Raw genomic sequence first — 24,879 nt, forward strand, 5'->3', positions numbered from 1 at the left:
GTAGCTCAGAAAGATGACTAGCTAAACAAAACAGCATATGATGAGTGCCAAATGAATGGAGCAGATGAGATGTGTCAGCGTGGGCCTCCAAGAGGCCTTGTGAATGAGCTGGGCCTCCCAGGAGTGGTAATATTTCAAAAGTCAGTAAGCATTTATTAATGTTTACTACTATGTTTGAAGCACTGTGCTAGACCCTGGGGATACAAGAAACTTATCCTCAAGAAACTTATGGTCTATTTTCAGGAAAAACAACATTTAGTCAAACTGATAGAAAATATATTCAAAGTAGTTACAAGATAATTTCCCTGGAGAAAGACATAAGCACCTGGGAGATCAAGAAAGGATAAACGAATGAATGAATTGAATGAATGAATAGAAACAGATTCATCAAACATTTACTATGTACCAGGGACAGTGCTATGAGCTGAGAATACAGATACAAATGCAAATGTAGCCTCTGCCTCCTAAGAGCTTACATGACAGTAGGGCTGACTATACACTGAAGGGAAGAGGTGGCCAAGGGGGAATACTTTGCTCTGGAAAGTGATCCTTAAAAGGACCTTCCATTGAGGGAGTATATTGGCTATCCAAAAACAATGGCAGGATTAGTAGGATCATGGTTCATGGTTCCAGAACTAGGGAGTAAGGCAGAGGGGTGAAGATATACCCATGATGAGAAGGTGGTTGGCAAGATAACTCCAGTAGAGGGAGTGAAGTATAATGTATGATGGCTAGGGCTTTCCTGAAAAAGTAATCCAGCTAGTTCCCAATGCAGGTGGGGCAAGAGCCCAGGTAGGAAGTAGAGCTTAGACCAAGGTTTGAGAGAAGCTTGGATTTCTAAAAGAAGAGAGAACATCCTAGGCTTGAGAGACAGTCTGTGCAATGCTGCTTGTGAGGGTTGGCAAGGAGGTCCCTTTGCTTGGAGCATAGAATGTGTGAAGAGAAAAAAATCTATAAGGCTAGAAAGGAGGAGAGAGAAGATAGTCCAGGTAAGGAGAACCAAAATAAGCAATGGCCAGAGCATTTAGGGGTTGTGTAGGGAATCATTTTGAAAGGAGAAGTTAAGAACAAGTTGTGGAGGACCTTGAACATGTCACTAAGAAGGATGGGTTTGTTTCTAAAGGCATCTGGGGGCAAAGGAAGGTTCCTGGCCAAGAAGGAAGGATTAGAGTGTATAAAGGAGCAATTATGGAAAATCAGTCTGGCAGCAATGTGTATTACGAATAGGATGGGAGAAATGGTTACAGGCAGGGAAAGCACCAGCTTCTGTGTCCTCCGAATAAAGTGATGAGGGCACGATCTAGGAGGTGGGGAAAGCAAAACAGGGGACAGAGATGAAGATTAGAATATTCCCTTCTGACTAAAGGGAGAATGCCTTCACTGCCCATCAGACCCTTGGAAATAGAACCTATGCAAAGTAAGGTTTGGGCTTCATACAAGCATTTACAATATGTGAAAATGGACATACTTAGAAGAATTAAAGGAGCAGGGAGGAGCAGATCTGATGAAAGCATAGGTCAGGCATTGGAAAGAAGTGAGAAGCAAATAGTGAAAATGTAGATAAGGATCCAGTCATGAAGATTCTTAAATGCCAGGCCACAGAATTTCAACTTCTTTCTAAAAGGCAGTAGGTGAGTGCTTGATAGTTCATGAGCAAGAACATCAGCTGAGATGAGTTATCTTTTTAAAAAGATCAATCCCAAGTCCTTTGGCCTTTCTAAACTGCAATTTCCTTAATCGTAAAATATATGGGTTTTTTTTGGGGGGGGGAGGATGATCTCTTTTTTAACAAATAAATTTTTATTGATATCTTTTATTTTTATGTCACCCCCATTTCCCACCATATTGACTAAGATGATTTCTAAGGATACTTTAGCACCAACTCTTTATGATTCCAGCCACCTGGCTGCCAAGCTCCTGGTTTTAGATAGCAGGTACCAGCTGCTGCTCTTTGGTATCAGTTCAGGAATTCAATCAAGAATCAGGCAACTGATTGAAGTCACCATTAGAGACAAATCTAAGGGACTCTGGCTTTTTCAGGGCACAGGGCCTTCATCTTCCAGTGCCCTCTGTGGAGCAGATGGAGCCCAGATTTTTCAGAGGAAAAAGTCAGGGAGAATCCAAGACAACACAATTCAATATGCTTTTTATGTTTTAGCCAATGATCTCATATATAGCATAACTCACCACCACACTGCTCTTTACCCTTATAGTCTTGGAATTACATCCAGGGATGAATGATTGAATTCTTCTGTCTTGAAGCAAGGAATGGGATCATATTTCCCCACCTCCCCCCCCCACTCCACCCCACAACTCATTTCCTATGCCACATCATGCCAGAGCCTGTGTAGTTTACTAGACTTCGGGGCCTTGGAGATGGACTCCACAGGCCCAAGTGCAGGCTCTGCACTTGGGAATGAGCCCCCACTGTATGGTCTCTGCACCCAAGATACCCTGAAGAACTGTCGTCCCCCCATATCTCTGTTTCCTCCTACAGTGATGGGTCGTTCCCCTATGACTCTGTTCCTTGGCAGCAGAACACCAACCAGCCACCAGGATCCCTTTCCGTGGTCACTACTGTTTGGGGAGTGACTAACACATCCCAGAGCCAGGTAAGAGTTTGACTCTTGTCCCTCCCTTGATTCTTCCATCTGTCACAGTTATAAAACCCCCTAGTTAATATCCCTACATTCGAAGGAGCTTAGAATGCCATCCTCTGCCCACCATGATGAGATCTAGCTTGGGTTAAAGTACATTTAAATATTCTTTAACTAAACCAGGAATCAGTAATAGGGAAGCCTTTTCCTACTATCAGCTCCTGCCCCTGTTTGTCCTCCGGTCAGAAGAACTCTCATTCTAATGGGAAGGGTATTCATCAATTAACCTCGGATCAAGTCTAGGACCCTTGACATTGATCTGCTGCAACAAGGGTGGTGGTCTAGTAGGTGTTAGCCCCTTGCCCCAAACCAAACTTACTTTGACCACATGAGAAGCATGGTGTCCCATGTGTCACTGTCCACTTGAAGCACTGAATGGATTAAAGCAATATGCTTTGGAAAGCCTTCTTTGACTAAGCTGCCCAGAGATTGAGTACTGCTGCAAAATCAAGTGATTTAAACCTCTGTGAATGAGCATATCCTTTCCTGTTCTACATACTAATCTTTCCACCATCTCTCCTCTCCCTCTCTTCTCTTGATCAATAACCAAGTCTTTCCTGAGCACCTCGATTTGCTCCTTCTTGTGTTAGGCACTGTGGAGAAATACAGAGGAATAAGCCACATTCCTTTCCCTTGAGGATCTTGTCTAAGAAGACAGAATTAACATAGGAACATTGGACATGCCATGGAACAGGGTCAGGCCATAGTCCAATTGCCCCAGGATTCTGTCCTTAATAGCAGCCTTGATGGAGGGCTCAGCTGTCCTCTTTGATATCACCTGGGAATTTGGAGAAGTCTCACTTCTCAGTAGCCATTCATGGCTCTGTCATTCAGAAATGGGCCAGAACTCTCTGTGAATACATTTGTCTCCTTGAAGGTAATGGGTTCATTAAATTTATAGTCTTCCATGCAAAAAAGAAAATCCTTCATTTTATTAGTTCTCTCTCTCTCTCTCTCTCTCTCTCTCTCTCTCTCTCTCTCTCTCTCTCTCTCTCTCTCTATATATATATATATATATATATATATATATATATATATATATATATATATATATATATATATATATACACCTTACTTGAGTTTCAAAGAAGACCTCTTCTTCCCCATCTTTTGGGATCTATTGACTACTATATCCTCAGTTCTATAGGTTTCAAACATCTTTTGTCAGCCTTCCGTTATTTAGACTAACAAGTCCTCATCTTCATTCTGTCCAAACATGGCAACACCCTCTCACTAAATTAGAGAATCTCAAGGCAGAATCTAATACTTCTGCTCTCCTTTCCCTTTTCCCCTGGGGCATTCTTCCTTCTTCCTTCCCTCTTAAGTTCCCTCATCATTTCTCCTTCTTCCCCTTTTGGTTACCAGTATGACCATTATTTTTCTTCACAGGTCCTAGGAAACCCCATGGCCAATGCCAACAATCCTATGAATCCTGGCGGAAACCCCATGGCATCTGGAATGACGACCAGCAACCCTGGCATCAACTCCCCCCAGTTTGCTGGACAGCAGCAGCAGTTCTCAGCCAAGGCGGGCTCCACTCAGCCCTACATCCAACAGGGGATGTATGGGCGGCCCAACTACGCGGGCAGTGGAGGGTTCGGGGGCAGGTGAGAAGAACAGGGGACCCCTGATGGCCAATAGCATAAGCTAGACCAGATAATTATACTTGGGCTTGGTGGCCTTACAGAAGCGGCACACTGAGCAATCACATGCCCACTTTCATTTAGAAGTCATCACTGTAGTAATGATTCCCTTATTTTCCTCAAAAATCTTTATTGACCTTGAACCTCAGTATCAGCCAGAAGTCAGGAAAGTCAAAATGCCCTTCTAGTGTTTGTCTAGAGAAGACAGTAAGACCTGAATGAAGGCATAGATGGTATACTTCTCAGAATCTCAGATGATGTGAGTCTTATAGGGATACTTGACCTGCTAGGTAAAACAGAAACCAAATCTGAAAAGATCTTGACAGATTAGAATTATGGGTTGTATCTAATAGAAGGAAGTTTAATAAAGGATAGATATAAAGTTCTATACAGTTCAAAAAATCAGCTTTATAAGGGGTAGCTAGATGGCTCAGTGGATTGAATGCCAGACCCAGAGGCAGAAGGTCCTGGGTTCAAATTTGACCTTAGACACTTCCTAGCTGTGTGATCCTGGGCAAGTCACTTAACCACCATCGCCTAGCCCTTATCACTTTTCTGCCTTGGAACCAATACCCAGTATTGATTCTAAGAGAAAGGTAAGGGTTTTTTTTTTTTTAAATCAACTTTACAAATCCAAAATGGAGGAAGTGTGTGGATAATACAAGTAGTTTTGGTGAAAAAGATCAGTTGACTGGTAATTGGACTGATAAATATGAGCCAGCTATGTGACATGAAGTTTTTTTAAAAAGCTAGCAAAATAATTAAACTGCATTAGTAGAAGCATAGTGTCCAGAGCATGGGAACCTCCAAGCTCTCTGTACTCTGCCCTGGTCAGGCTGTGTCTGGATACTGTGTCCATTTATGGACACCCCATTTTAGGAAGGCCATCGGCAGTCTGGAGCAGATACAGCAGAGGGTGACTGAGATGGCAAAAAGCCTGGAAACCATATCAGATGAGAATTGGGGAAGGAATTGTAAGAAATTGGGGAAAAAAAGAAAAAACCTCATGTATATAAAGGTCATAAGAGTGGTCTTTAGGAATTCAGAGGAATGGTAGGTAGAAGGAGTAGATGTGTTTCTCTTGATCATTGATGGTAGATGCTGGAAAGGGGAAGATTTTGTCATTCTTAACCATTAGAGCTATTTAATAATGGGATAGGATGCCTCTAGAGGTAAGGAGTTTAACATTATTGTCAATCTTCAAGTAGAAGCTGGATAATGATGTCTCAGGGATGATGCAGAGGGTACAGGGTAGGGGAGATGATCCTTGGGACCTCTCCCAACTTTAAGATTCTAGGAGATGATGAAAAAGTCTGATGTGACTTCTGATTTGAGAAATTAGGAACAAGGTTTGGCTGTGGGAAAAATCTTAGAGCTTTCAAAGAGAAAGCCTATAGTTTCAGAGTAGAAAAGGGCTGAAAATCCATGAAAGGCATGAACATCTTAAGGGGAAGTTTCCCCACAATAGAGAAAGTAAAAATTCCCTCTCTTCTTTTTTCTACCTCCTGGCTCTCCAGTGTGTTGTATTTCTCCTATTAGAATATAAGCTTGGGCCAGCTAGGTAGCTGGAGTCCGGAAGACCTGGGTTCAAATCTGGATTCAGACACTTCCTAACTGCATGACCTTGAGCAAGTCACTTAACCCCGTTTGCCTAACCCTTGCCCTTCTGTCCTAGAATTGTTACGGGAACAGAAAGTAACTATTAAAAAAAAAAAGAATGTAAGCTCCTTGTGGGCAGGGACTGTTCTTGGTTTTATATTTGTACTTCTAGAGCTTAGCATAATACTTGATACATAGTAGGTGCTCTCTAAATGCTTTTTCACTCATCAGTCATTCTTTCTGTGTGGCAGAATTCAAGCCAGTCCTCTCTCCCTTCTAGGTTGTGTGGCCAGCTCTTAGAGGGGTGGAGCTAGAGTTCCGAACTCACCCACTGTGTGTATTTTTATACCTTTTCTTTCTATGAGTTGGACAGGCTATGGAAGAGACCATCATTTCACATGCTATCCTTGGTGGGAGTGCCACAAATGAACCAAGCTGTGTATTGGATTGTAGGAAACCTGCCCCCACCTTGGATTTCTTTAGGATCCTGCTCCTATTGAGCTAATCAACCTATTTCATTGCCTGAATGATCATAAGTTTATAGTTAGAGATATTTCATTTAGCCCCCTCAATTTACATGTGAAGGAATGGAGATAAGGAGGTTAAGTGACTTTCCCAAGGTCACATAGGCAATAATTAGCAGAATAACATGTCAGTTCTTGCCTTAGATCAGCAGGGAGGTTCATGGTCAATAATGATTGTTTTTGTTTTTGTTCTTAAATATTTGAGTTTTATTTACAGATTAATGAACACAAACAGGATTTATTTCTTGCCCACATACACACACTCATTTACAGAGCTCTCACATACCTTTTTATGACCTGTACAGTTTCTGTGACTTACAGTATTCCGCTGGAGCATACTTTAGCAAAGCAAAGGAGGGAAGGGGGGAGTTTGGGATCTGTTGTTCCTTCTCACTTTCTACCCTACGATTCCTCTTAAATCCAAGCAGTGGGAAAGTCCCTGTCTACACTATTTATTTTTTTAAGGACAAGGAGAACTACTGGGGTAGGAAACTTTCATTCTAACCTGGGTTCTTTGATTCCAGATTTAACCCCTGCCCATCACACCACACACTATTTTAAGTCCTTTTATATTACATTAGACAATTGATATACTTTTTTTTAAACTACCATAGGATGACACCAGACATAGGACCTGTCCTTATGAATTTATAATTTTATATAATAATAGCAGCTCACACGTATATAGTCCTATACAGTTTATAATTCACTTTCCCCACAATAACCCTGTGAGCTAGGTAGTATAAACAAAATAAACAATTACTATCCCCATTTTATAGACAAGGAAACTGAGGCTCTGAAGTTAAATGAATTTGCTATGGCTGGCTATACAGCTAGGGAAGTGTTGGATCTGAGATTCACACTGAGGTATTCCAATTATGATTCCCATATTTTTTCCACTAGTTATGACTATAGCAACAGGTCATGTCTTGTACCTTTAAATATAATTGCAGTATATTAGTAGCCGGCGACATCAATATGTCATAGTCCAGTGATTTTTGTGGCTATAGGAACTCCCATTGTGAGAATGCCCTTCACTAAAACAAATTTAAACCATCCTATAATTTATACTCTGAAATATTCATCAAAAGATCAGAGAGGCTAAGTGATATTTGCCCCTCATCACAACCATAGTGTCAGAGTGAAGATGGGACCCCAAATATTCCTGGCCCTAGGCCCAGCTTTATCCACATCACCTCTCAAAAAAAAGAACTAGATTTAACTGAAGCAGTGTATAAGCTGGTTCTTTCTTGCCTCATCTTCTAAAAATTCTAGGTGGAAAGAGTAGATAGGCTTATAGGATTGTACTTGTAGAGCCAGTGTGGTCCTTAGAGTCATCTAGAGTAGTCCTCTCATTTTACTGATTGGGAAACTGAGTGATTTGCCCAAGATCCCACAAGTATTAAGTTTGAGAGGCAAGAGTCAAAACACTAGACCTAGAGTCAAGAAAGCCCAAGTTCAAATCCAGCCTGAGTGGTTGCCTAGCTGTGTGACCCTGGGCAAGTCACTTAATCTCTATCTGCTTCGGTTTCCTCAATTAAAATGAGGATTATACCAGTACCTACCTCTCAGGGTTGTAAGAATCAAGTGAGTCAGTATTTGTAAAGTGCTTGGCACTGCAGGCTGCCTGGCCCATTTCCTGGATGTGGAATTGTTCCCTTTCTCCTTCATTTTCATCTTCGAGACCAATGCTCATTCCAATGCACCATACTCCCTCCGGGCACTTTCTTTAGATTCATGACTTGGGATAGAGCAAAGCCCGTGTCCTCTGGTCTTCTAACCCTCCAGTTATCATTGTGTCTAGCCCTGATTGGCTTGCTTCCCTCCCTTGTACCACAGGATGTTGAAGCAGCTTCCTGCCTTCACATCTGGGTCTTGCCCTGATCTGACTGACCCCATTTGTCACAGAGTTGGTTTCCAAGCAAGTTCTCTCCACCCTTCGCTGGCCATATATAACCCTTTCTTTCTTCTCTCCCTGGCAGTTACCCTGGTGGCCCCAATGCCCCTGCAGGCATGGGGATCCCTCCTCACACCCGGCCACCCGCAGACTTTACTCAGCCAGCAGCAGCAGCGGCAGCAGCTGCAGTGGCGGCTGCAGCAGCTACGGCCACGGCCACAGCCACCGCCACAGTAGCAGCCCTCCAAGAGACCCAAAACAAGGACATGAACCAGTATGGACCGGTAAGGGTCTCTGCCTCCCCAGCTCCCTTTTGCCCGTCAGAACACAGCCCAGAGACCAGGGGGCATTCAGTAAAGCAACAGATATATGTGTCTGTGTGTGTTTTGTGAGTGTCTGAGCTGTGTTTATGTGTATCCGTGCCACTGGCTCACTGTCTTCACTCTGCTATGGCATATTTTGGGACAGTCATCTCATCCCACCTCTCTCCTAGGGGCTCTAGCCCTGTCTCACTTATTCTAGGGCTTGAGAGATCCAGGCCTTTGCCTCTGCTTCCCTTCCCTTGCTGCTTCTGGGCCCCAACTTAAGAAGTGAGAAAGAGAGAAGGAAAGCAGACACCAGAGAATGGGGAAGGGATGAATAGCAGGTTCCGAGGGATGACACATGGCCCAGGCAGACTCTACGTGGGACAAGTTTGGAAGGGGAAGGGAGTTCAAATTTGAGGTGGAAACAAGCTTTGTGGATTTTCTGGACTCTTCCATTGATTAAGAAGAGGCTCAACTTTTGCTTAGCTGTACAGCCCGTCTTCATTCTCACCAGTATAGGCTGTTCTTGGCTCATTGCCCCATGGGCCATCTCCGTCTTCTCATGTACATTCCCCACTTACCCACCCCTACACCCCCCATTCCAGTCACTCACACCCCATTTTCCCAACTGGACTTCACTGTTCTCCCTATCCCTTCTGCCTTCCTCACTTGCCTGCCTCAGAGAATGCTGCCTGTGTGCATGGGGGTGACTAGCTCTTCCAAGTCCCCATTGCTGGAGCTCTACCCTTTCCTCTCTGGGACTTTGGAGAGGATGAGGCTGGGATTCCCAGAGCATGACAATCCTGTTCTCCCTTTATTCTTGGTAACTCTCCACCTTTCTTTGACCTCAGAGACCCAGGAAAGGGATGGCAGCAGCTCAGGAAAGCACACCCCATCTCCCACCCTCATCCCTTGGCTTCCTTCCCCTTCATCCCTCCCTCCCTCCCTCCCTCCCTCACACTTTCAATGCATGTCACATTTTATCCTTTTTTTTTCTTCTTCTTCTCCTCCCGTTGAAGGTCTGTTCCTCTTTCCAGATGGGTCCGACTCAGGCGTACAACAGCCAGTTCATGAACCAGCCCGGGCCCCGAGGGCCTGCTTCCATGGGTGGGAGCATGAATCCCACTAACATGCCTGCTGGCATTACACCTACCAATATGAGTGGCCCCCCGATGGGCATGAACCAGCCCCGGCCTCCTGGGATCAGCCCCTTCAGCACGCATGGACAGAGAATGCCACAGCAGGCCTATCCAGGTCCCCGACCCCAGTCTCTTCCCATCCAGAGCATTAAGAGACCGTACCCAGGAGAAGTGAGTGATTTGGGAGCAGGAGAAGGGAGGGAACCAGGCTGATGATGGAGGACCTGGGCAGGTCATGAATTCATTGTGCTTAACTGGAGCATAAAAAAAGCTTTGATGTCCCCATGGAGTGGGGAAAATGAGGATAACATTCAGGAGGTCTGAATTCTAGACTAGGCTGTGATGCTCACTAGCTAAGAGACCTTGGACAGATCACTTAGCTTTTTGGAGGCTCAGTTTCTTACCTGTAAAAAGGGGATGATGATACTTATCCTCCCTAATTTATACTGCTATTAGAAGGACTTTGAAAAGTAAAAACTGTTATGCAAACATAAGGGATTATTAATAAAGTATATCACAAGCTGGCACAGTAGTTTGGGAGGTGGGACTTGGGGGATGAGTAGAATTATTATCATCAAAAAGTTTTTATCAGACAACAAATTGGCAAACAATCAGGCACCTAGATGGTACCGTGGATAGTGTTGGACTTGGAGTCAAGGAGATCCAAATTTCACTCAGTCTTCAGACATTCACCAGCTGTGTGACCCTGAGCAATTCACAGAGGCTGCCTGCCTCTGTTTCCTTAACTGTAAAAGGGTGATAATGATAGCACCTACCTCCAAGCATTATCATGAGGGTCAAATGAAATAACAGATGAAAAGCACTTTGCAAACCTTAAAGGGTATAAATGTTTAAATACCAGCTATCGTGACAGATCACCCATTGCTGGCATCTACCCAAAGAAGATTGCCCTCAGTGAAGTTACAATACAAAAAGGTACCAATGGAGGTAGCTGGGTGGCTCAGTGGATAGAGTGCCAGGTCTAGAGACAGGAGGTCCTAGGTCCAAATCTGTTCTCAGACACTTCCTAGCTGATGAACCTGGGCCAAGTCACTTCTAAACTTATAAACCTAACCCTTCATTCTCTTTTGCCTTGGAACCAATACACAGTATTGATTCTAGGACAGAAGAGAAGGGTTGGTTTGTTCCTCCCCCCCTCAAACAAATGTGGGTCCACAGATAGACAGATAATGGAGTCAAGCATGAAACTATACTTGGCAACAAGGGTGGAAGGCATCTTGCCTTATAGCCAGCTCCAAAATGTGTGTCCTAAAGTGGGGGAAGTATAAGAGGCATCAAGAGAAACCCAGGGAGAAGGGGAAGCAGCTAGATAACATAGAGGAGGATAGAGTGCCAGGCCTGGAATATGGAGGACCTGGGTTCAAATCTGCCCTCAGAAACTTCCTAGCTATGTGACTCTGGACAAGTCACTGAACTGAACCCAGTTTGCCCAGTCTTTACCCTCCTTCCATCTTAGCACTGAGTGTTCTAGAAGGTATGGGTTGGAAAGAGAGAGAGAAAGGCCATATTTACAGAAAGAAGAGGAGATACCCTCTGTTTTTTTGCCTTCCTTTTTATCCTCAGAGCCAAGCATAGTGTCAGATAAATGCCTCCTCACTGACTTTAAACCCCCTTCCCATCAGTACCTTTGCCCATTCCAGAGACTCAGGGCCACCCTCCAAGAAGGCATTTGCTCCCTGCAGCCCCTCTCTGTTGAGCATCATGGATTCTTGACCAATCTAATTATGGCGCTAGAGCTTTGGAGGGTCTCTCCCCCCTCCCCCATTCATCTTCCCCTTGCCCGCTGTTGTTCCCGTCCCGACGTGTCTCCTTGCCCAGCACCTCAGGCACAAACCATCTGTAAGAAAGGCTGCAGAGGACAATGGCCCAGTAATGGTGTCTGCTGTAATTAGCCTGATGTGAACTCAGGAGGTGCCAACAAATGACTTACCAGTTTTTGGCTGCCAGGAGAGGGGGGCTGGTGGTGACCGATTATTTTTAATAAATTAATCATTGTCTTCATTAAACAGCACTTCATGGCTATTAAATGCTTGATCTAGACAGACCATTCTCCGCTTCCCTAAGTATTCCCAGACCCATGCTGCCTCACCCTGACTCAGAACAATGGCCTCTTATTTTTTTTGAAATTTGTTATTACAAAACAGTTGAATGGGGCCTTGGAGGTCACCTGGTTCAATCTCCCATCCTCCCTGTGGCATCTCAGATGCCTCTCCTTACTTGAGCATTTCCAAGGATGAGGTGCTTACCACCTACTCTGTTATCAGAAGGCCCTAGTTATTCGAAAATTCTTCCTCCTATTGAGCCAAAATTAGCCTTCCTATAATTTCCACTAATTAGACCTAGTTCTGAATCGATGTAGAATGCATCTAACCTCTAATTTAAACGACATGGTGAGGTCATTTACATTATATGTTATTATTATATACTTTTATTTTGATATAAACAGAAATAACTAGAAATTTACACTACATGGTGCCTACTGTGTGCCAGGCACCATGTTAAGGCTTTTTGTAATATCTCATTTGATTCTTACAATAGCCGTAGGAGTTAAGTGCTATTATTATCTCCATTGTACAGTTGAGGGAACTGAGGCAGGCAGAGGGCAAGCGACTTGCACAGTCATATAGCTAATGAAACATCTGAGGTCTTCTTGACTCTTTGCCCAAATGTTCCATCTATTACACCACCTAGATATCAGAAAAAAAGATTTTAGAAGTCCCATGTGTGCCACTTCCTCCCCAGCCCCAGAGTCTTTCCAATCCCGGGTCACCTCAGTTTCCATCGTAGGATGTAGATTCCAGACCCCACACCATCTTCTCAGTGCCAGTCTCAAGGTGGGACACAGCAGGAAGTAAAAGCTACAGAAATCATCTGGCCCTTTGACCCAGAATTCCCTTGCTGGCAATCTGACCTGCAAGTGTTACCCAAAATAAACACACAAAAGGCTACCCACCCAGAGGTTTTCAGAGCAGCTTTATTTGTCATGGGGCAAAGGACTGGAAGCAAACAAAATGCCCAACCGTAGTGGAATAGTTTGGGAAGGAGATGTCAGGGTACCAAATGCTAAACACAATCAAGCCTTGCAGGTGTGTGAGACAGAAAGAAGGCTGGGAGAGCTCCTTAGGAAACTAGTAAATAGAAAAAAGTGATGGCAGAAGGAGAGATTAATTATTATTAATTAGAATATTAATTATTAAGAGAGAGTATTCATTAATAACCATGGCCGTAAAGGGGAGAAGAAGGATGAGGAGAACAAAGAATCCTGGTAGAGCCTTAGAAGACACTGAAAAATATGGAGCTTTGGAGTTTAAATCGTTTGATCATGTAATTATTTTAAGTGTAAACAGTTTTACTGTACATGTCTGATTGAATTGAAGTTCAACATTGCTTTTGATATGTATAATTGCTATATTGCTTGCCTTCTCAGTGGGTGGTGGAAGGGAGAGAATTTGGAACTCGAGAGTTTAAAAGAGAAGGATGTTAAAAATAAATCATAAATTAAGAATTTAGAAAACATTATTTATGATGATTCAGCTAATTATTTTAAATTTCAAGAGAGACAGCATTGCAGAGTAGACAGAGAATTGGGGAAGACCTGAGGTCAAGTTCACCTCTGCCACATATTGGGTGAATCATTTAATCTCTCAACAACCCCACCCAGGCAATGCTTTAAAACTACAAATAGCAAAACCAGAGCTCTTTTAGAGCCTTGGTGCAGGGAAGTTCCTCACCAGGAACTCTCTACATTAATGCAATCCCAAGTCCAATCCAAAAACACTTCAATGTGCCCCAAAGCATTGCCCAGGTAGGGGATGCCAAGCAGAGAGGGGCTTCTCACCTTCCCCTGCTGTGGACACAGCCTGAGGATTGATGACCTTACCTGTTTCCACAACTTCGTCGCACCACTGGCTCATTCATTTCTGTGGAAATCAGTGAGTGCCTGTAATACCACATGCCAAGCCCTATATGGGTCTGGCAGTCCTGGGGCAAGGCAAGCATGTGCCCTAGGCAAGGTTTCTAAATTGTGCCCCCTAGAGATTTCTGTACATCTGAGAGACATTGTCTTTACCGTAGCCAAGTGTGTCACTTGTAACAACATGAGTAGCTCTATGCAAAAGAGAGCACAATTTCCTGGTTTTCAATATGTCCTTTTAGAAACAACCCTTCAGGACAGCAAGGTTATATAGTGGATAGAATGCCAGGCCTAGAGTCTGGGAAGATCTGCATTAGAATCTGGACTCAGACATTTCCTAGCTGTGCGATCTTGGGTTAGTCACTTAACCCTGATTGCCTAGCCCTTGCTACTGTTCTATCTTAGATTTGATACTAAGGCAGAAGGTAACAGTTTGAAAAATAAAACCCTTCACTGTAAACCAACACACGGCACTTGTAACATAAATAAGTAGCTGTATGCAAGAGAGAATAGGATTCTCTGGTCTTAAATATATCCTTTTATAAAAACCCTCAGCAACTCTTTGCCCTCAGGTATGTTCTGGACAGCTAGATGATATGGTAAAGAGAGTGATGGCCTCCGAGTGCTCAGTTAAATACTTGAAGTGTTCCCAACTCTGTGTACTCTTTCTGAGAAGTTTCCTCATCTGTAAAATGGGGATAATCTGACTTAACAAAGTTGCTGTAAAGGTCAATGAGATAAAATAAATAAAGCATGTTGTAAGATTGTAGCCTGTTGTTACAGGCTACCTTATTATTATTTGACACAGGGATTGTAAAAGGATAAATTCTAGCCTTGGCTTTTAAGGAATATAAAATCTAGTGGGGTAGACTAGACTGCTGTAAATGAAACAATTAGAGAATATTAGTGGTACAGACAATAGGTACATACTGTATGAGTTCAGAGGAGGGAGAAATTGGTTGGCACAGCTTTATGGGGAATATGGGACATGAACCGGTCCTCAGCAATAAGTAAAATTGTTTTAATCATTGGAAAGGACACTCCCAGGAGGAAATTAGCATAAATAAATGGGAATGAGCATCTAATATATAGCAGGTGGTTATTCTGCCTTCTTTAGCATTGTCTAAGATGCCAGCAGGCCTTTAACAATCATTTTCTCCCTCTTTTCCTGTCTCTTTCGGGGAACAGCCCAACTACGGAAACCAGCAATACGGACCAAATAGCCAATTCCCAACCCAACCTGGTCAGTACCCGACCCCCAACCCTCCAAGACCTATCACGTCTCCCAACTATCCTGGGCAGCGGATGCCAAGCCAGCAGAGCACAGGGCAGTACCCACCCCCAACAGTCAATATGGGGCAGTATTATAAGGTAAGTCTAGCCCTTGGCAGACTCCTGGGAACTGGGCACTTTTTACACTGCTCAAATCAGCAAAGCTCCTTGTTCTTGCCTATAGCTAAGTAGGTTTGGCAGGTTGGTGATGCCAACTCCTACACAGTATCTTGGCCCTCCTCTGACATGCCTGAGATTGCTTTGGAGGCATTCCTAAGGAGCCCCCACTTTTATTGGCTCATTCAAATATCCTGGACAACCCATATTCTCTTTCATTTTTGATGTGTGCATAGCTTTGCTGTGTGCATAGTGTAGCTATCATTTACTGAACTCAAGGCGTTGAGGCAGAGAACCATTTAACCCATCTTTCTTTCCTACCCTTTCCTTCCCTTTGAAAAAAAATGTTTGTAAAGCTATTTCTGAGAGATTAGACAAATAGGTGGCCAGAAAGAACATGGGAAAGATCTTTCAGGAAAAAAGCACCAACCTCTCTCCCTTCTGGACACTCCATCTCCATTCTGTGTCTCCTGTGGCATTTATGACTGCTGAAGCCACTGTGGTCAACTGCAGAGAGGGAAGATTCTTTAGGCAGCCTGGTTTTGTTCCCCAGCTGTTGACAGGACAGCAAGGAAACCTGGATGCATGCTGCTCGGGCACGGATAGATTTTATAACTGCCTATAACTTTGCCCTCATGGGGCTTGACTTGGCCTGAGGAGTGGAAAGAGCAAAAGGCTTGAAGTCAAAGTCAAAAAGACTGCTGGTTCCAGTCCTGGCTTTGTGAGCTTGAGAAATCAGTGAACCCCTCTAAGCCCCAGCTTGCCCCTCTGCCACACAAGAATGATAAAGTTCAGATGGTCAGCTCTTCCCGGGGCTGCTCTGAGGGAAGGACTCTGTAAACTTGAAACTGCTATTGACATGGGAAGTGCTCTCATTCTTGGACTTCCTAGAGTTGGTGCTGGGCAGGGGTCTGGTCTGGGACGGGGTGGCTGGGGGAACCATAAGGGAATAAGGATTGATGGGCTCATTCCATTGGATGATGCTTACTCTCTTTCTGGTTTGTTCTCCCTTAATAGCCAGATCAGTTTAATGGACAGAATAACACCTTCTCGGGAGGCAGCTACAGTAACTATAGCCAAGGAAATGTCAATAGGGTAAGTGCTGATCTGGATAAGCATATATATATATATATATATATATATATATATCCACATATGAGCTCTCAGTGAAGGCTGCTGCTACGTGGGATAGAACCTCATACTGGAGGGATAGGGATGGAATGAAACTTTTCAAAGTATACGTCTGTGTACATATGTAAGAGACAGTTATAGGGTGGAGGGAGTGTGATATGGAAGGGCTGGCTTCCTGTTCCAGAAACTGGCCAATATTTCTTTTCTGGGCTGCTGCCCTGAGCATGGCCAGTGAGGAGGGAGTTTTCCTGGATGAATTTTATGAGGAAGAAAAGACTAAGGGTCCTAGGTGACCTCAGCCTAGCTTTGAGGTTTGTGGGGAGGAAGGAAGGAGAGAGACAGAGACAGAGAGAGAGGGAGAATGAGAATGTGTATTTGCATGTCTCCTTGCTACTGGAATAATACACAAATGATTTGTTTCTCCTCAGCCTTCCAGGCCAGTACCTGTGGCAAATTACCCTCACTCACCTGTTCCAGGAAACCCAACCCCACCTATGACTCCAGGGAGCAGTATCCCTCCATACCTGTCTCCCAGCCAGGATGTCAAACCACCGTTCCCTCCTGACATTAAGCCAAATATCAGTGCTTTGCCCCCACCTCCAAGTAAGTAGAACAATGTGGGCTGTGGTCTACTCCCTGTCCTCCAGCCTACTGCCTTCACCCCTCATCTGGGCTGTTCTGTTTGCTCTTCTGCTACAAGATCCTGGCAGACTGGGGAGGAGGCGGTCAGAGAAACCAGCCGCAGGGTCTGAACTGAGGGAAGGTGATGTGAGTGGAGAAGGAGGCATTTGGGGTTGTTGTTGTTTTTTTTTATCCTTTCTAGGTAGGTAGGACAAAGATGGAACCAGGTACAAATGAGAGTAAGAGAAGGTGAATGTGTTGGGCTCTGTAGGACTGGCGGAGGTGGTGCTGAGTTTTCTAAGCCTTCTGCCTTTGGGATCCTTCCTTAAAAACTCCGTCTCCCAGCCTCTGTTCAGATTGGCTGGCAACCCGCTGATGACCCAAGCTTCACAGGTTGGGTCAATATGTCTCAGTTTGAGCTTGGTTGTAAGCGTGTCGTCATAGGGGCAGGCCCTTCCCCCAAACAAAATCTCTCTTAGAATAAGGAGAAAGAGGCAGGGGGCTCACTGGTGTCTCTGTGTGGCCAGTTTGACCAAAGTAGGAAAGCAGGCAATCCTGAGTCCAGTTGGTTTCTTATTGCCTGCTTCCTTTCTTTCTTTGTGCCCAGCCTTGTGCTAGCATCATGTCTCAGCACAAAGGAGGGACTTGCGAAGTTAAGGACAGAATCTCTCCCCTGGCAATAAAATTTGCAGTCTGGCCAGGGAGAAAAGACACACAATGGGTCCATCTATCTACATGCATTTGAATGTTCCTTATGTGCCAGGCCCTGTGCTGAGACCTGGACACCCAAAGAAAAGGCAAAAACACTTCCAGCCCTCAAGCAGGTCGTGCTCACTATAGAATAGAGATATTGAGCTTTGCATGACCTCGGTGGGTTTATTAAAGCACACCAGAGGCAAGACTTGTCTTTCAAACATAAGTAGATGGTGAGCTTCATACATTGTATGAAAGGGATCCCCTGTACCTAGTACAGTGCCTAGCACATGTTATTTAGTCTTTTCAGTCATGTTTGATTCTTTCCAGCAAAGATCCTAGAATGGTTTGTCATTTTCTTCTCCAGCTCATTTTACAGATGACAAAATGGAGACAAATAGGATGAAGTGACTTACCCAGGGTCACATAGCTAGGAAGTGTCTGAGGCCAGATTTGAACTCATGAAGATGAATCTTCCTGGCTCGAGGCTTGGTCCTCTGTCTACTGTGCCACATAACTGCCTGGCACATAGTAGAGACTTAATGCTTTGGAGCTGACCGAGTAAATGTTTGTTAAATAAGTTTTAAGCTGCATGGTGTTCTTTCTGACTCCTTTCCTACATATGTGTGTGAACTGTGTAAGTGTGCCTGTGTACACTTCTGTGTCTGTGTTTTTGTCTTTACATTCATGTATGTGTACTTATATATACACATACAGGGGTGTGTGTGTGTGTGTGTGTGTGTGTGTGTGTTAAGCTTAGTAATCAATCATTGTCCCATCTCTCAGTACTGATGTTGAAGGAGAGATAAAATAATGAGAAGTTTGAATTTCTTCTCCCTTCTTGTTCGCAGGCAACCACAACGATGAGCTCCGATTGACTTTCCCAGTGCGGGATGGAGTGGTGTTGGAGCCCTTCCGTTTGGAGCACAACCTGGCCGTCAGCAACCATGTCTTTCACCTGAGACCCACCGTGCACCAGACGCTGATGTGGAGGTAGTTTAGGAAAAGGGGCTTTCTAGCAGCAAACTTGTGGCATCAAGCCCAATCCATCACTAGAACCAAAATGCCAAGCTTTCCCCTTCTAAATGAGTGGAGGAGGCAGGCCAAGATGATGCCATTAAGACTGAATGCAGTGACTTTGAAAGAATTAGGATTTTGAATATTCCAATGGAGCAAAATTTCCCTTTACTTTTTATTTTCCTTTTACATTTTTTTCTTTTCTTTTTCTTTTTTTACTTTTTACATTTCCCAAGCTTCACTATCTTGAACTGAGCATCTATCTGGTATGGCGACTTCCAGTTGAGTCCTAGTTCTCTCCTTCACACTCTAGTGTGCAATGCTTCCTGTACTTAGACCACCCCCAACCCTGACTCACTGTGGTTCCCCCAGGATCTGGCTTCCTTCCTTCCTTCCTTTTCTTCCTTCCTTCCTTCCTTCCTTTTCTTCCTTCCTTCCTTCCTTCCTCCCTTCCTCCCTTCCTTCCTTCCTTCCTTCCTTCCTTCCTTCTTTCCTTTCTTCCTTCCTTCCTTCCTTTCTTCCTTCCTTCCTCCCTCCCTCACTCCCTTCCTTCCTTCCTTTTCTTCCTTCCTTCCTTCCTTCCTTCCTTCCTTCCTTCCTTCCCTTGTTATTATTGTGTGTATCGGTTCTAAGACAGAAGAGTAGTAAGGGCTAGGCAATGAGAGTTAAGTGACTTGACCAGGGTCACACAGCTAGGAAGTGTCTGAAGGACCTGGCTTCTATTGCCAAGAGTGAGACTTCTAGCTGAAGATGGTCATGCTGGGTTAAATAATGAGTCTGTTATCATCATGCACTGAAACTGTACCCCTCAATTTCTGGAAATCTTTGTTTTAGATTTAATGAGAGGAAAAAAAGAGAAGACTTTGCTCCTCAGGGAGCTCCAGTCTGGCAGGGAACTATGACTCCTGCTATCAGAGAACTTCTCTTCTGATGAGGGGAAGACATTATCTGTGCCCTTAGGATATTTTCAGTCTTATGGGAAAGGCACAGTTGGTGGCCTTCCCACTACAGTTTAACCCAACCATCACATCATAGATTACCATTTGGAAAGAGAATTCAGAGGCATTTTGTCCAACCCTTTTATTTTTAGCAGTCAGACCTTCTTCCAGACCCTGGTTTGGAGATGGGTGCCTTCAGGGCATCTCCTCTCCTCCTGGAGCTCCTGGTCTGATATAGAAATACCTTTCAAATGAAAAGTATAAACAATAGTGCTTAGAAACTTGAACAGCTGGGCAGAGCAGCAACTATCAGTGCTCAGGGAGAGATTGTCTGTCATAGGACACCAGCCAGGCAGAATTCTGGGAGAGCTTCAGGGTGAGAAGGGAGAAGGGCCAATCCACAGATAGAGCACGGGCTGTAATTAACACCTACCTCAATAGGTTATTACTGTTCTACTGGCATTTCATTATCTCCCGACTACCCTCAGCTGAGCATACCTCAGTCTAGGAGGTTATTGCCTTGTTCTTATTAATAAGTAATAACTGCTGGGGATTGAGCAAACCCATCCAGTAGATTTATGGAGCTGTACTATCGTGGAAGGCTGATACTTCATATCTCAGCCAAGCATCCCGACATCCCTGAGCTCCAAAAGGCTAGGTGACCCCTGCAGGCACCCACCTCCACACCACTATATCTGGTGAATAATGGACTCTAAATCAGATAAATGCTGCTTGAAGGCCTTTTGGGTCCCCCTCCAACTCTAGAATTGGACGCATGGAACTTTGAATGGTAAACTTAAAAAGAGTTCTCCTCTTCCTGTAGTTGGGGCTTGTGGCTATTGGACCAGAGCTATCCCGAGTACTGTTCCCTTCCCATTGTCTATGATAGAATATCCATAATTTCCCTTTTTGTTTTTGAGAACACAAATACCTACACACACCCTGAACCTAACATCATCTTTCTCTCTTTCTGTGTTCTACCCTGTTAGGGAAGGGTGTATTCATGACCTTGCCTGTAGCCATCTCCCCTCTTTAGGATCATTAAAACCCCAACAATCTACTTCTCCAGATGGCTTTGTGATACTTCTCCCACCTGGTCATCTTCATGAAAGCCCAGGTTTAATGATATTCCCATTTTACAGATTAACTAGAAATGATTCAAAAAGATTATACAGTGTCCAGATGTAATACTATTCCCATTTTACAGATTAGTTAAGGTTCAGAGAAGTTATAAGGTATCCAGATGCAATACTATCTACATTTTACAGATTAGTTAAGGTTCAGATAGCATATGGTATGTCTGGGTGTAATAATAATCCCATTTTACAGATTAACTAGCTGCAGTTCTGATAGGTTATAATGTGCCCAAGTGTAAGAATATTCCCATTTTACACATTAACTAGCAATAATTCAGAGCAGTTATAACTTGCCCAGGTGTAACTATCCCCATTTTACCAATAAAAATAACTATGGTTCAGAGAAGTTATAAGTTGTCTAACTAGGGAAGGTTCAGAGAGGTTATAAGGTGCCTGGATGTAATAATGTTCCCATTTTACAGATCAGCTAGCTGAGGTTTGGAGAGGTTTTATCTTATCTAAGGTCTCATGACTGGACTCTACTCACATCTTCCTGACTCTTAAGTCCAGCACTCTATCTGAAATGCTGTTACTGAATTTCTATTATGGTAATTCGTACTTGTGACCCTTTACCTAAAGGAAACCAGGAGAGGCATACTTCATGAAAGTGATGATAATAGCAATGACAATAAAAGTGGTTCACATTGTTAGAGCAACAACAATTATGTAAAGCAACAGCCTGGATTGAATTAGAAGATACCATCTCTTCTATTCTCAATTAAATCTGGGAGTCAGCCTTGATGGGAGTAAAGGGTATTAGAGAATGGACATTGCTCTGGAATGTTCTTTCATCTTCCCTCCTTGAAACTCCAAAGTGTTGTGTGGAGGGAACCATGAGTTTGGGGTTGACAGATGTGGTTTGTGTTAGGGCTGGGAAGATTGGAATCAGCAAGTGATGTGGTCAGCTCTAGGGACAACCCCATCCAAGTTGGGTGGAATCAATGTTCAGGGTTCAGAGGATGTGGTCAGGATTAGAGGGGGATGTCATTGGGAATTAGGGGAGGGGTGATTGGGGTTGGATATGATCAGAGTTGGGGAAAACATCAGCATTTGTGGGGATGTGGTTGGAGTTGGAGAGGGTTATAATTGGGATGGAGAAATGTGATCAGGGCTAGGGGAGAAGTGATTAGGATTGTGGGAGGACATGGAAGGAAGATGTCTTTACGCTTGTGAGGAACTGGGTTTAGGATTGGGGAATATGGCCAGGCGTGGAGAAGGCAAATCATTTTAGTTTCATTGACTAAATTGAGCATATAAAGACTTCTAGAGGTGAGGGGAAAGGCTCTGATCACCACTGTGCTGTCCTGCCCTATAGGTCAGACCTGGAGCTGCAGTTTAAGTGCTATCATCATGAGGACAGACAAATGAACACCAACTGGCCGGCTTCTGTCCAGGTCAGCGTCAATGCCACCCCTCTCACCATCGAGCGTGGAGATAACAAGACCTCCCACAAACCTCTGCACCTCAAGCACGTGTGCCAGCCAGGAAGAAACACCATCCAGATTACTGTCACAGCATGTTGTTGTGTGAGTATATGAAGTGGGGGGGTCAGCGCCAATACCAGTTCCACTCTGCCAAGATTCTGATGGGGAAGGGCATGGGCAGTATACGCTGTAATGTCTGCTCCTGGGCCCAGGAGAAAGAGGAATCTTTCTATTATGCTGCTGCAGTTGTAGTCTTTATTTTTTTTAAATTTTCAAAAGTAATTTATTCTGATCTTTTGTTTTTATAACACCTAGAGTTTCCCTTGTGTCACCAACCCCTTCCCAGAGAGCTAGCTCTTAATAACAAAACATTTTTTAAAAAGGGGGAGAACCAAAAACAAATTTCAACAAACTGACCAACTTATTAGAAATGAAAAAATCCCATTTTAGATGCAATTTGTCTTTAAAGTGGGAGTGATTAAAGCTCCATGACCCTGAGTTTCCCCAGAGCTTTCTCATATTTACCAGCATTGATATTTTGGACCAACCCCTGAAATGCATTCGGTTTTTAAGTCAGTGGTCACTTTCCATTCATTCATTTGCTGGTTCTTTCACTAAATATTTATTGGGCTTCTACTTCCCCAAATACTTTGTATTTAAGTAATTGATATATGTTTGCATGGCTAACCATATATTTATGCTGTAAATTATATTATAATCAATCACATTATAATGTATTGCTTTTACTTATACGTGTTTGTCTCCCTAATTAGAATGTGATCTCATTGAGAATAGGAATTTTTTCTTTCCCAGCCCACAGATATTTAACAAATATTTGTTAGTAGAATGGATGATCTGGCACTGGCATTTGGAATTGGGATACAGAGTAGCATAACAAATAGTGTGTGCCCTCAGGAATCAATCCATCTATCAGTAGGCATTTTTTAAGCACCTACTATGTGCTAGACACTGTGGATATAAATATAAAGTGAGTGTCCTTAAAGAGCTTACATTCATAGATAAGTAAATATAAGATCTATACAAAATGAAGATAAAATATTTGGGGGCGTGAAAAGATTGGGAATTGAGAAAGATAAATTGAAAGAAATGGCACTTGAGCTAAACCTTGAAGGGAGGGAGTTGGGGTTCCAAGAGATGCAGGTCAGGAAAGAGACCATTTTAGGCATGGAGTATCACTAGCTATGAGAGATGAAAGATGAATTAATATGTACAGGGAACAATGAGTAAACCCCTAGTTTGTCTAGGTCAGGGGAGTAGTGATCGATCATCTTGGAAATGGCCAAATTGTAAAGGGCCTGAAAGGATTTCTAGGATCTCAAGTCTGGTTGAAGAGAGAAGACCCAAATAATTGGGCAATATCAGAGTTGGATGGGAACTCAGGAGTGATATAGATTTCCCAGTATTTGTATAAGACTCCTTCCCATGACACTGTCATTAAGTGATGATTTGGCTTTCTCTTGAAGACCTTTATTAAAGGAGACTCTACTTTTTCCTAAGACAGACTGTTCCATTCTTGGATAGCTCTAATCATTAGTGATATTTTTCCTTGATTGTTATGGACTTTGTCCTAAACCTTCCTCCCTGCAACTACACTGATCTCAGATGCCCTCCAAAGAGAAAAAGATGTATCCCTCTTCTGCATGATAACCCTTCAGATATTCAAATATTGCTATCAAGTAGAACCCCACCAAATCTTCTTTTCTCCAAGCTAAGCCTCCCCAGTTTTAGCTGTTCAACTGATGGCATTACTCCCAAAGCCTTCATTATTGCTATTCAGTACTTTTGAAAATGGAGTACCCAGAATTAAACCAAATATTTCAGTTGTAATATAACCAGAGCAGAATACACCAGGATCATTGCCTCCCATGTCTTGGACTCTAGGCTTCTCTTGATAAAGTTAATCTTTTTTTTTTTTTACAGCCATATCACATTCTTGATTTGCTGGAATTGCAGACCACTTTTCCATCTAAACTATTGTCTAGCCATGTTGCCCCCATAAATGTTTAGTGAACTGAGTGAATTCTGATTTTTTTTAACCCAAGTATAAGACATTAGATTTGTCTCAGCTAAATTTCATTTTATTCAACTGAGGCCAACATTCTAGCTTGTTGAGACCCTTTTGGATCCTGATTCTCTTATTCAGAGTCATCCATGCCTCTGAGCTTGAGGTTATCCCCAAACTTGATAAGTATGCCAATATATGCCCTTGTCCAGATAACTGATTAAAATCTTGAATAGCTCAAGGCTGAAGACAGATATCCGTATGGTACTTGGCTAGAAACCTCCTTCCACGTTGTCCAGGTTCAGGAATAAAGGCAGGAGCAAAGGCAGAGAAACCAGACAAACATGTTTTTGGGAGGATAAGAATAGGGCAATCTGACTAGGAAAAGGGATTGATGTAAAGTTGTTAGAAAACCTTGGAAAAATAAGGGCCTCAAATAAGTGTTTGAGATGCTAATTATTATAGTACCAACTCTGAAGTCATGATCCGAATTCACATCCTACTTCTGAATAGTCTGAAACTTGGAGTCAAGAAGACCTGGGTTCAAAGTCTACACCTGATGGCTAGCCTAGAAAAATCACTTAATTTCTCTGAGCCTCAATTCTTCAACTGTGAAGGGAGGGTGTTCAATAAGATGACTCCTCATATCCCTTCGTGTTCAAAATCTATTAACTAGTGGTTCTTGGGATAACTACAGGTATGGACTGAGATGCAGCTATAGGGACATAATTCAAACAGAAGAGATGATGTTTGCCTTTCATAACACCCCTGGGAAGTAGATAGTACCATTATTATCATTCTAATTTTAC

At 43.3% G+C, this 24,879-nt stretch overlaps 1 protein-coding gene across 22 annotated transcripts in view; it reads left to right on the plus strand.

Annotated features, from left to right (window-relative positions):
• Window positions 1–24,879, plus strand: part of ZMIZ1 (zinc finger MIZ-type containing 1) — a 477,780-nt gene that overhangs the window by 430,135 nt on the left and 22,766 nt on the right. For 13 of the 22 annotated variants that reach the window (XM_056799734.1, XM_056799767.1, XM_056799737.1 and 10 more), the window contains 9 exons: window positions 2,498–2,612; window positions 4,047–4,264; window positions 8,406–8,604; window positions 9,645–9,935; window positions 14,887–15,069; window positions 16,105–16,182; window positions 16,647–16,821; window positions 18,384–18,525; window positions 21,939–22,149. In XM_056799734.1, the coding sequence (XP_056655712.1) occupies window positions 2,498–2,612; window positions 4,047–4,264; window positions 8,406–8,604; window positions 9,645–9,935; window positions 14,887–15,069; window positions 16,105–16,182; window positions 16,647–16,821; window positions 18,384–18,525; window positions 21,939–22,149 (1,612 nt within the window). The remainder of the gene's footprint in view (window positions 1–2,497; window positions 2,613–4,046; window positions 4,265–8,405; window positions 8,605–9,644; window positions 9,936–14,886; window positions 15,070–16,104; window positions 16,183–16,646; window positions 16,822–18,383; window positions 18,526–21,938; window positions 22,150–24,879) is intronic. The other 9 variants (XM_056799744.1, XM_056799790.1, XM_056799751.1 and 6 more) reach the window with 1 other exon arrangement.

Source organism: Monodelphis domestica, chromosome 1 (assembly GCF_027887165.1).
Source record: "Monodelphis domestica isolate mMonDom1 chromosome 1, mMonDom1.pri, whole genome shotgun sequence".
Classification (NCBI taxonomy): Eukaryota; Metazoa; Chordata; class Mammalia; order Didelphimorphia; family Didelphidae; genus Monodelphis; species Monodelphis domestica.